The sequence below is a fragment of the Lissotriton vulgaris genome, chromosome 2_1 (genome assembly GCF_964263255.1).
Source record: "Lissotriton vulgaris chromosome 2_1, aLisVul1.2, whole genome shotgun sequence".
NCBI lineage: Eukaryota > Metazoa > Chordata > Amphibia > Caudata > Salamandridae > Lissotriton > Lissotriton vulgaris.
The window spans coordinates 1,470,759,171-1,470,771,898 of NC_141687.1; the positions used below are offsets into that span (position 1 = coordinate 1,470,759,171).

The following is a 12,728-nucleotide window of genomic DNA, read 5'->3' on the forward strand; positions in this document are numbered from 1 at the left end:
AAGCGTCCTCCAGTGAAGGAGGGACCGGGGAGTTGATAATGCCTTGTTTTATGTCCAGAATTTTATTGATAAAGAATGTGTTTAAAGAGTCGCACATATCTTGAGTGGGGACAACAGGAGGAACAGTTCTATCGCTGTCACACAACTCGTTCACCATCTTAAAGATATCTTTGCTTTTGTTTTGCGAATTTGCAATAAGCTCAGAGAAATAAATGGTTTTCTGTGACAAGATGGATTTTTGATACTCTTTGTGAGCAGCGCGGTAGTTCTCCCTATCCTGCTTAGAATAGTTAGATCTCAAGATCCGTTCTTTTTTACGGACTGCAAGTTTTTCCGCCTGCAATTGTGGGGTAAACCATCTGTGTGTGTTATTCGGGCGGGAGCGGGGAGGGAGAGTCCATGGGGCGTGCAAATCTGCAGCACCTCCAATCCAATGGGAGATAGATTCCTCCATCTCGTCTGGACTACCTACAATAGATGGTAGGGTTGTAGTTAGCTAGTGTAGAAAATCAGGAGTACTGATACTCTTCCATTTCCTAATTTTCCCCAGTTTCTGGGGTCTCAAGGCCTTGTCGCAGCTCACCAAAACGGTGAATTGGATGAGGTAGTGGTCTGACCAGATGCATGGTTTGGCGACCAACGTGGATATGTTAAGGTCATAGGACCATACCTGGTCAAGGCTGTGACCCTTCCGGTGAGTGGAAGACTCAATGTGTTGGCATAGATTAAGGTCGAGCAAAGGTCTTTTAGTTCTCCTGCTTGAGCATCTCCTTCTACTGCGTCGAACCAAAGGTTAAAATCCCCTAAGAGAAGGGTTTTAGAATAAGTTGTAACCAATGGGGCAAGTTGCTCCGCTAGGGCTGAGGGGAAAGCAGGCATGGAAGAGGAGGGACGGTAAATTAAAACAGTTAAAATAGCGCCACAGTCCGTGTCAATTTTGAAGACAAGGTTTTCAATGCCTGGCAAAAGTGAGGGTAACAGTAGGGGTTTAAGGGAGTTCTTGAAAATGGCGGCAACTCCACCACCTCTCTTGCCTGAGGGGCGGTTCACAGCAAAAATATAGTAGTCGCCAGGGAGAGTGGCCAGAATATCAGGTAGGGAGTCCTGGGTTAGCCAGGTTTCTGTCAGGTATAATACATCCGGTTTTTCCTCCGTGAGTAATAGAAACAGATCTGTTAGATGTTGTACCATAGCGTGTTAAGGTACATACAATTAAGGGTCTTGGTGAGGGGCGTAGGTGGAATTTTGCCGACGTGCCGGGGGGTGTCGGGGAGTAGCTCAGGCACTGCAAATGTTTACGTACATAAGGGACAACGATAGGGCATAGATGGTCGGGTGGTCTGAGAGCCTGAAGTTGCAAGCTCGAATAAGCATATTTTTGGGCAAAGTGCCTGGCCCCTGGCTCCGGACGCGCGTGGACGGGCGCAGACGGGCTTGGCTTAGGCGCGGCTTCGGCGCGTGACCGGCGCGCCCGCTGCGCCAGCCCGCTGCGCCGTCTGGTCCCTAGGCACATTATATAGGTGCGAGGAGGGTGGGAGGAAGGCGCGACTAGAGCGCTCCTCCTGCCTGACCCAAGATGGCGCCCACCGCCGCCGATTATCGGTCCAAGGCGGCTGGGCAAAGTACAGAAGAGGTGGATAGCGTGTTAGTGTGCCTGGCAATTATTATTTCCCCTAATCTTCAGAAAAGCCCCCCAGAGTTCAGAGAACACAGAAATGCTCCGCAAGTTAAAAAGTTAAAAATAGTACACAGCTCCCTCCTCTTCCGCCACACCTGTGGGTACACAGGTAAAGTTATGTCTGCTATTGTTAAGGAGTAAGATGTGTAGTGTTGTGGTCTAGCCTCTCGGCAGTCATATGACCTGCCGCAAGGCATTGCGGGAGGACGTGATGCAGGAGCATTCATTCGGACTGTGGCACAGCGGCAAGCAGACCGGCTCTCCCCGATATAATATATGTTCGTAATAAAGTAAAGGTTAAATGGCCCCATAGTCTCAGCTCTTCTTTTTGTAGGGCCATCTTTTCAATCCCACAGCAGGCAGGTTAGGAGGAGCAGGTGCGCAACTGGGGGCGGAAGCAGAGATGCAGGTAAGCAAACTCAGAGCATCAACAGCCGACCACGTCGCCATTTGTTATGGAGGTGAAGGCCTCAGTTATGCATGTAGTTCAACACCGGACAGCATGACAATCCAAACACTGTTCTGCAGCTTTACTGCCCACCCTGAAAGTTGGCAAGAGTTTTTATTGACATTGTGATGTCACGTCCCGAACATACTAACGAGGACCGTATCCCCATAGTCTCTTCCACTGACACCCCTGCCCTAATGGCTTATTCTCAACTCCACAGGGTAAACCCACAGCATGGCAGTGATCATCATAGAAAGAATGAATGACTCATGTAAAACAAATTTATTTTCTGAAAGTAAATTGTGTAACATGAAAAACAATTACCAACGTAGAAAAACAAGCCTTGGTAAAGGTCTGACCTTAAAGTTTTAATGCATGCAATGCACAAATGTATCATCACATTAAAGCCAGATCTATTGGGTGAGGAAAGAAAGAGAGACAGAACGAGAAAGAGAGTGTGAATGAAAGCGAGCAAGAAAGAGAGAATGTTGGACCTGGGGTCACCAGTCCACATAGGGTAGCCTGGCACGGAGTGGAAACGTCTAACCTAAAGGCAAATGTGTTAAGCTTGCATCACACCCTTAAAGTAACTCAGCGTCCATCCACAAGAAAAGAAAGACACTACACCAATTTAGAAAAATACGAGCTGTTTTATAAAACTCTCTGATTTCTCCTTAGCAGTATTCAATTCCAGCACATTCAATAGTTTTGCATTCAGTTATTAGCATTTGCAAGTTCTGCATAACAATATTCGCACTTCTCCTTTCAGCAGTAGTTTCACAGTTTAACAGAGAGAGATTACCACCATAACGTTTTTCTTTATGAGGAAGCTTACATGTACTTTACGCTTGGAAACTCAGGGACAACCAAAGTTAAAAGTTACAGCCGGTCAGCAAAGTTCTCCCTACTGGCACACTTGTGAAATGACTCAAGCAACTGTATATTCAAAAGAAAAACAGGCAGGTTACTTTTGCATTCCCCATATCCATGTAAATTGCTTTACTCCTGTAAAGGCTGGTACAGATATTAACAGTATTTTCCTACACCTTCAGCAACCTACACTACTGATGACTGAACAAATATCAGGGACTGTCTCTCCCACCCAGATGCTGGAATGTACAGTCCAGTTCTTAGGGATTACTGTTCGTGTTGCAGTTCGTCTTTTTTCCACTGCCTAAGGTATGTATGTGTCTTTGCCAAGGCCCTCCGAGCTCTCCCTCAACTCAGGCCATGTCTTGATTGTCTCCTCGGTCACCCCCCTCCCAGAGTTCGACCCCAGCTTACTTCGTTTCTGTTGACGTAGCAGCCGAGCTCCGAGCAGCGCTCGATCTGGGTTCCCAAACAGGGGTAGGTTCTGCCGTTTATCTGACTGACTTGCCTTCCGCTCCTCGTGAAGCAGGGTTCAGGCTTTCCTCATACTGTGGGCTGCTTACGGCGTCTGTCAGCACTTTCGCGATTCTTCTCACGCTGGTTCCCCCCGCAGCAGGCTCCGCTTTTACCCAACCTCTTCCGGCGTCGGACGGCCTCCTTCGAGGACGCGGCTGGCTTCACTCGTATCAGGCTCTGCCTTTGCCCGGCCTCCTCCCACGTCGTCACGCCTACCTCGGCGTCACTTCAGTTCCGCCACCAGCGGTCAGATGTCTCCGCTGACCTCCGCCTGTGCCCGTCGCTACAGCACCTGCTGTGGGATTCTCCCGCTTCCGCCGCTCGTCAGCTGGGCTTGCCTGGCTTCCCCTCAGCCACTCCGGAGGAAGTATTACACGGCCGGCACACTCCCACGCAGATGGAGTTTACAGCTGTCGCCAGGGGAACCTCGCTCGGCGCTCCGGGGCCTCTCCCACAGTGAGTGTCTTTTTGGTCACGGATGCTTCTGCTCTTTGCTTCCCCAGGCCAGCTTCAAACAGCACACTGAAGTTAGCCTAGGAGCACTTGACGAATGCAGGGAGCCAAAAGTGATTCCACAATGGAAGGGCTTGGTCGATAAGTAGGGGGACACGTCATTTAAGGAGGCAGCCGACCCAGAGGACGATCTTCCCTCACTCAGTGCGCCTCCCTCCCCACAATTTTGCCTCACTCCTTTCTCGATCAGGTTCCAAAACCAACTCCCTGGTCACTCTAAAATGGCTGCCCTGTTATTGGCCTTATATAGGCTAGCCTCAGGCTACTAGAACCAGCTGGAAGGTTCTAGAGTGTCCCTATGTTATCCTATGGGACCATTTTTCTGAGGTGAACAGTTGTGGCAGTTACAAGCGACCATTTTGTAGAACTAGATTTTCATGATACAAGAGGGGCATCTAGGCCTAAAAGGATTCTAGAGGGACAAGGATGCACCTAACCCCTTGGACAACACCAAACGTGTAGTGGACATAAAAAAAATGAAAAGTACTAGGATGCAAAAAGGGGACAAAATAAATAAATAATAGGAGGGACCACCCAAAGGGCTGGCAGGTCTAACAGAGAGCAAGGAAGGGGGGTAGAGAAGGTGAAAGGAGGGGAAAATAGATATTGAGATGGCGAATGGAAGAAAGAGAGAAAAACAAAAGGGGAGAGTGAAGATGGAGGTGAACAAGAAAGGGAATGGTTGTGAGAGGCAGAGACTTTAATTCCTACATTTAGTAGCCACCTTCCTGTTTGTAGAAGAAACTGTCTCCAGATTAATCTGTTTTTCAGTCCCCAAATGCTCATTCCCAGTCTATATACTTGGCTCTCTTTTTTCCTGGTAATGCCCATCCTGTTTAGATTTTGCCTGTACAGCTCTGGCTCTGTGCTTGAGAAATATAATGTTTTTAATATAAACTTAAAAGGGACTTCCATCCTGCCTCCTCTCTTTCCTGGCTTCTAATTGGTTCCTGTGCGTGCCACTTACCTTTCTTCGTCTTCTATCGGCTATAGCATATTTCCCTGCATCTACCAATGCTTAATCCTAGTTTACTTCTCTTATCAGTTTCCCTCCGCCAAAAAATTGTTAATATCCATTTTGATGAAACTACATTTTCATACATTTTTGCCTTTTACTCTTGCAGCATATTTGCATAACAGTTTAACAACCAGAGAGATTGAGTGATTTGCATATGATAACAGAATGTTGCGTGGCGCTACCAAAACTTGAACCGGGATACCCAGCTCTCAAGTCAGCAGCTCTGGCTGCAGCGCCACATCCTCTCCACTCCTGTGTTATGTCAAGGAGCTTTTTCCTTCTTCCAGGCGATGATTGATGAAAACAGCTCTTTATTCAATACATAAGTGAAACCGATTTGTTACCTCCTTGTCAGACCTCACCGTCACCATCCTTACATACATGAGCGTCAGCTCCCCCCGCAGACATACTCAAGCAAGAAAACTCCCCTGCTCCCATCCCTACCCTTCAGGCCACTCCCACAGTTTGTGGAACATAACTCTGACCTCAACGCCGGAAATCCTGGGCCCGATTCACAAAAGTAATCTGAGACAAAATCCTAACTTTACGACTTTCGGTAGTCACAAAGGGCATTTAGGAGTTATAAAGTAGTAAAGTAAAATCCATATTTCCAATAGGGTACTGTAACAAGAGTTATGCCACATATTACAATTAATCATCTCACTTGTAAAGAGAGCCTTTATGTCCAGCTCCTCTTCCTCCCCCAGCTATCTGGTCCATTGGCCAATGCAGTAATCTCAACTCTACCGATGGAAACAGCATACAAAAGCATCCATAAACATTAAGAGAGTGTGAGCTGCCTGAGCAGCTTATGTTAGTTTTTTTTCTTTATAATGACGATCAGCATGCAGTAAACCGAGGCAATGGGCTCATTTTACTTTAACTCCATCAGTGCTTGGGGCATATCTCAGCCGCTCAAGCACTGATTGTCTTTGGGGAGATCATTAAAAAGGGGAGAATCTCCCCTTTCCAACTGTATCAAGGACTAGTGGATTCCTGTTTAGAGATCACAACATGAAAGTAATCCCCAAGCATGGATCCAATCACTAGACACCAGGGATTTGGGGGAGCGGTCCCTGCTCCCCCTACTCCCAAAAAATGTAAGCATTTCTGGGCCCTCTGGGGGTGGATGGGGGAGATTATCCCCAATCTGCCTCCGGGGAAACAGATAAACCACCAGGGTGAATCTTTAAAAAGAAACATAGGGGTGGGGGGTTGCCCACCATGGGCATGGCCATGATATCACCCAACAGAAGGTAAAACATTATTTCTGTCCACCCCAACGAAGAATAGGGGTTTGCCACAAGCTGCCTCCCCTGGAGGAGGCAGAAAGCCCACTAAACACCACAGAAATATAGGGGTGGGGGGGGAACATAGCGGTCGGTGCTTCCCACAGTGAGCATGGTTATGTTCCTACCTCTAAAAAGGATGCAACAGTCTCTCTGCCCCCTGGTAGATGGATCGGAGTGATTGCCCCCAATCTGACCCCCGGGGAACAGAAAGCCCACTAGACAACAGGGAAATGTTGAGCGGATGGGTGGTTTGCCACAATCTTCCTCCACCCAGAGAGGCAGAAAGCCCGCTATACACCTGGGAAATATTTTTTTAAAAATACATAGGAGTGGGGACCATGCTACCACCCAACAAAAGGTGAAAACGTGTTTCTGCCTACGCCGGGGGCAGAATAGTGGTTTGTCACAATTTGCCTCTCACAAAGGAGCAGAGAGCTCATTAGACATTAGTGAAATATTTTTAAAGAAACAATACATAGGAATGGGTGCTGCCCCTCATGGGTATGGGCATGGCCCTTGACCTACCCCAAAAAGCATGCAGTAGTCTTTCTCCCCCCGCCCCCCTACGGTGGGGCCCAGATTGGACGTTTGCCCTAATATGCCCGTCTCTCTGGGCTAGACAGCCCATTAAACACCAGGAGATTCTAAATGGTTCCAAAACAAACAAAAGGAGGGGCAGCCTACCCTGGCATCAAGCCATACCCCCGCCCCAGAAAACGGTATAGGGTCTTTCTACCTCCTAATGTCAGATAGGAAGTTTTTCCCAATTCGGGAGGCTGCCCCAAATCTTCCTCTGGGGGTGGTAGAAAGCCCACTAGACATGAGGAAACTTTGCATTTGGGGCAAAAGAAAGGGGTGCAGGCATGGCACTCTAGCATTGGCCACAAACCCACCCCCACCCCAAAAGGGACAAACCAGTCTCTCTACCCCCGAGGCGCTAATAGAGTGTTGCCCCAAATGTGCCACTGTGGGGGCAGAAAGCCCTCTAGACACAAGGGAATTCAAATTGCTGCCAAAACAAACAAAAGGAGCGTGCAGCCTACCCCTGCATCAAGCCATTCCTCTGCCTCAAAAGGGGTAACAATGTCTTTCTGCCCCCTGTGGTCAGATAGTTTTTCCCAAATGGGGTGGTTGCCCCAAATCTATCCCCCGTGGTAGAAAGCTCACTAATACCCCAGGGATTTTGCATTTGAGGCAAAAGAAAGGGGTGCTTATTACAAAGACTTCACGCTTGGACGGTGATTAAGTTATATGGTACCAGGAAACCTCAGGACTATTTATCAACTCATTGTACAACTGTTGAAAAAAATCAATTTATGAATTTACATTTTGGTATGTGGGAAACAAAGGATTTGATCCCCTCCTGGAAAGACCAGCATCAAAATCGAGACTGCAGATTCTGCAACTACAAACACGAATCCCTACCACATATTCTCTGTGCATGTCTGAAGTTATTAAAAGAAAGAAAGATATTTTTGAAATAAATATTTATTAATATGAACATTCGAACATGCAGAGAAGCTGTAGCCACCTGGTTAGGTGGGTCTTCGATTCCATTGGTCTGCAGGGGGGCAACATTTATGAACGCGTATCCGTGCGGAATATAATATCTCATCCCAATGGCAAGCAAGAGGACATTTGATTCTATTTGATATTTTTTCACATATAAGCAGGGCCACTGGAATTATGTGATTGTGCGGCCGCTGCTATTTTCACATAATTATAGGTTTGCCACATTTTCCACATAATCCAACTGCTGCTGCACAATCTTCAGATTTTAACCAACAAAATAGTTTCTAGCTCAAACAGTTCAAAAGTTACTAACAATGCAGCTGCACGTATTTGCTGTGCCGCACAGTGGAAGGCCTTTTGCAAATGTTGAGTGGTCACCTTTCTGTTGCTTATTGCTATATTTTGGTATTAAACTACTACTAATGAGGTGCACCCAATGCCCAGTGTTAACATGTGCAAAAAGTACAACATAATGAAGTAATACTATTAAAAATGTGCTGCATTACATCACATGATTCGTCTAGCATTTTACTCACAATGCTCTGCAAACCTTAATCTTTGCCTAAAATCACACATTTTCTTGCCTTTTTGTGACGTAAACGTCCGTAATTCGCATGGATCCAGACTATTCCTACCACCCAGTAGTCTCCACTTGTCCCGATCAAAACACTACCCCACATGTTGACTGGTCCTAGTGCTTGTGACACGAATGGATCAAACCAGGTTCACTGCAGTGGCTTCCTGCAGGGTACACCTCATTAGAATCAGAACAGATAATCTGAGCTCAAATATCACTTGTTGCCAATCAGATGGAGTGAAAATTAAAACCATAACTAAAATAGTTTAGTGAGATCATATAATTTGTCTGCGCAATCGCACAGTTTTTTCAAGTGGGTAAACCAGAATAAGACATTAGCCTCCATTTTGAAATATTACTTAGCTATTCAGTGTCATCTGGGATAGATTGTGATGTGATCAAGTGATGTACTGGAGGGCTCATCATGGTCTTTTTCTCTTTCAGACCGGATGCAAAATGATGCTGGTTCTCTTTCAGTATTGCGTTATGGCGAATTACAGCTGGCTGCTGGTCGAAGGATTGTACCTTCACACCTTACTCTTCGTTTCATTCTTCTCAGAAAAAAAGTACATCTGGTGGTACATCGCCCTCGGCTGGGGTACCGTTTTATGTATTAATATTGTTTCCCCAAAAGTATTGGAGCACCTGTTTGGCTTGAGTATGAATTGATGAAATGTATAAACACTGTCGTTGCAGGTTTGCCGCTGGTGTTTATCATTGCATGGTCCACATGCAGGCAGGTCTACGAAGACAGAGGGTAAGCCTTTTTTGCAGCGTGACATCTCGCTTATATATGCTCATGTTTGCTTTGCACAATTCTGCCTGCTACTAGTGGTTGGCTCCGGAAAGGTTCGTTTTTTTCACATACTATATATTTCAATATGAGAAAAGTGTAGGGGGCGAACACAAAGTTTACCTTACATCGAACACAAAGTTTACCTTACATTAATAATATATAATTCAATTTTTAGAAATGTAATGTTTATAGGAATTTTTATACAGCTGGACTGAATAAAACCAAAGGTAACTTAGTAATGAGAGAAGGGACGAGGGCTCCTTCACAAGGGAAGATGCGAGGAGTATAACTTTCTTTGTGTGAGTAAGGCAAGACAGCAAGCAAGCTCAGCTTTCTTTTGAAAATACATAATATATGTTGCCCCACCCCAGTTGTGTTTTCCAAGTACTAAAAAGCAATCCTCTGTCATAAATCGGTGGAATACTATTAACAGATAACCTCCTTATATTTCATCAAACATTTTCACTTCCCGTGCACGAAAGTGGTGAGTGTAATGTGGGGGCCCTAGGCCATCATGCATATATAGAAAGGACACAGACACTGGAAAATGGTTACTGCAACTGCCACAGGGCACGTGCACCTGGCCCCTATTATTAACATAGTAACATGTCCTGTGATGCCGGTGTTGGAATGGTGTGGGGTGGGGTGTAAGCCAGACCTCTGTGAGTGGCTGGTAAAATTGAAAGACTAGAACAGTGACCAGCAGGTCACTAAATCCCTCCCAAACTTTATTCAAACTGGAACAACAAAATCCAACCTGTGGGAGAGAATAAAACAATAAAAGAAACTCCCACTGAGTCTATTCAGCTGCTTGCAGAACAAGATGATGGTACAACTGCAGCTAGGATCACCAGTTCTGCTTGTCACAGTTCTGTGGTGCCCTGCGGGTCCGGTCTTCCTTGGACTCATGGCGTGGAAGTTGACACCAAAGCCTCTTTATGTACAGTTCTCTGTGATGGTGCAGGTGGAGTGATAGTGAATCTGGTAGATGTTACACTTTCACAAATCAGTCTTGGTTGTTGTTGCGTCTTCGGAGAAGCAGTATTGCTTCTAGCTACAGAATGGTGGAGTAGTTACAAACATGCCCCTCTCCTGGGTGTTCCTCTTTCTGGGATGTCCCGGAGGCCCTCTTCACCAGGCTTCCACTGGGCTGGGTGTTCTTTGATGTGTCACTCCAACGCCACCCTCTAGGTTTGTTGGGCAAGCGTTACGAGTCCCACCTTCAAGTCCCTTGCTCCACCTGAAGGGTTGTTGTTACTTGATAGGATTACTCGCCACCTAGACTCTGGTGCACCTGCATTAATACGATGGTTTTTGGAAGAACCAGGTTACAACACAAAATCATCGTCTTTTTCGTACTTGTGGAGGACCGGCTGTAGACTCGTGGTGGAACTCGCTCTCACACGCTGTCCCTGAGGCCTTTGCCCCTGGATCGCCACGGTCTGGTGTGGAGTGGTCGAATCCTCTTCTAGACCCCACTTCTCAGAGCACTCAGGATGTCCGAGCAGTCTCACCATCCAGTCTCCTACGCGACCTCAAAGGAGGATGTCACAAATGGTTCAGCTTCCTTACATTTGCTGTCACCAAGTTTGCTTTGTGTTACTGATGACTTCTGGCCAGCTAGCCTCTCATGGTGCCACCGATGTTACCTAAGTACTGTGCTCCACTCCGGATGTTCTTGCACTCATTCATCTTTTTTATCTTGTGGTGTGCCAGGTGTCTTCTCACACACTCATCTCTTCTTTCTTTTCTCTTCTTTGAACTTCTTCTACAGTGGCCTGCAGCCACGCAATTTCCTTTTCCTTGTTCTTTCACTTCGTGACGCGGTCTGGCCCCCTCTTGTCTTGCTATCCTCAGACCAGGCCTCTCCATGTGATGTGCACTTCACACAGGTCTCTCTGGCCATGTCCTACCCCTAGGACAATGCTTTCTCCTCCATAAGGGGCCAGACCACTCGTCACAACCCTCTACCTTTCAAAACTTATCCTTGATTTTTATCCTTCGATTTCAGGTCAATCTACTTTGAACTCTCCCTGGTCACCTTCTCAGACCCTTGGCAGGTCATTGCTTCTCTGACCTCTCTCAGGTCACCTCTTCTCTGACCTCTTGCAAGTCACCTTCGCTGATCTCTGGCAGATTGTTTTTGCTGACTTCCTGCAGGTCGTTTTCCCTCTGACCTCTGGCAGGTCATCTTGTCCCTGAGCTCTGGCAGGTCATCTTGTCCCTGAGCTCTGGCAGGTCATCTACACTCTGACCTCTAGCAGGTCATCTTCTTCCTGACTTCTCGCTCTTGGGCTCCAGCCCGTACTGTCAGTGTCTAGAGTACAACATTTGGCGCAGTTCTATCATTGCGATTTCCGTCCTTCATCAGAGCATATTCCTCCTTCAGGCGACTTTATGACCCACTTCTTTCACGTGCGGTGACGTCCTTTTGCCACTGGGCGCACATTTCATTGTCTCTCAGTACTCTTGCAGCCTAGGGAGGTTTAGGTCATTCTTGCCAGCTGGTCCACTTCTAAACCCTTGGCAGTCCACTAGGGGCATGGTGCATCCTCTTCCCCCATTGCCACAGCAGTCTTCCTTTTGCCGCTGGCATCTGACTCTGCCAAGCAGTATCCTTGACTGCTGCAGTGACCACCCATGGTCACTAGGCATCACTACAGCTCTCCTCATAGGCTCCTTACTCAATCCTTTGTGTGTATATCGTTGCTTTTGGCTTGGAGCCTGGCAGTTTATAATCAGTCTCTTTGGGGGCGGGGAGAGTAATCATGCCCTTCACACCCACATTGGCTCGGGTTGTTTATGTCTTCCTCTTTCCCTTTACTTTTATTTTCAAAAATACGTATATGTATGTTTTACTGTAGGCCAGGACGGAGCTGCCTCTCCCTTCACCTTATCTTTAGGCCCCGGGCAGGCTTGACCATGACATGCAAACTGTTGCCCCTTATTTTCTATTTTCTGGGGTGTTACTACCAAACAGCCACTAGGTGGCACTGCAGCTTCTGTCCTGGGCTTCAGAAATTTCCACATTGCTGTGGGCCTCTTTGCTCTCGCTTTCCCTTGCCCATTTCATCCATTGCCCGCCCACAGCAGGGCCCAAACAGGGCTGCCCTCTCAGTCCTGCTGGCCACGCGCACCCTCCAACTACAGTCTGGGCACCATTGCCGACTGCCGCTACCTCGCAACATGCGGCAGGACGACTCCTGCAGGACAACGGCACTTCCTCCCCATCACGGTAAGTTTATTATCTCTTCGGCGAGGGCACAGCATGCATCAACCGTGTCTCGGGGGTACTTCTTCCACCCCTTTGCCTCCTTTTCTGTTTGCTTCTGAGCGGCCACGGGCCGCACACTGTCTCTTCCTTCATCCACCCCTTCGCAGCAGCCTCTCTCGCCTCATGAGATGCACGGGGGCTGGAGCTGCCGAATGGAGACTCCGGTGCCTCACCCCTGCCCAGTTAATGGTCGAAGGCCCAGTCCTACACCACCTCCTCTTTTCGGTGGTCCCC

At 47.4% G+C, this 12,728-nt stretch overlaps 1 protein-coding gene across 1 annotated transcript in view; it reads left to right on the forward strand.

Moving 5' to 3' along the window:
* Window positions 1–12,728, forward strand: part of SCTR (secretin receptor) — a 497,060-nt gene that overhangs the window by 306,840 nt on the left and 177,492 nt on the right. The window contains exons 7-8 of the mRNA XM_086957334.1: window positions 8,869–9,022; window positions 9,121–9,181. Coding sequence (XP_086813460.1) covers window positions 8,869–9,022; window positions 9,121–9,181 — 215 coding nt within the window. The remainder of the gene's footprint in view (window positions 1–8,868; window positions 9,023–9,120; window positions 9,182–12,728) is intronic.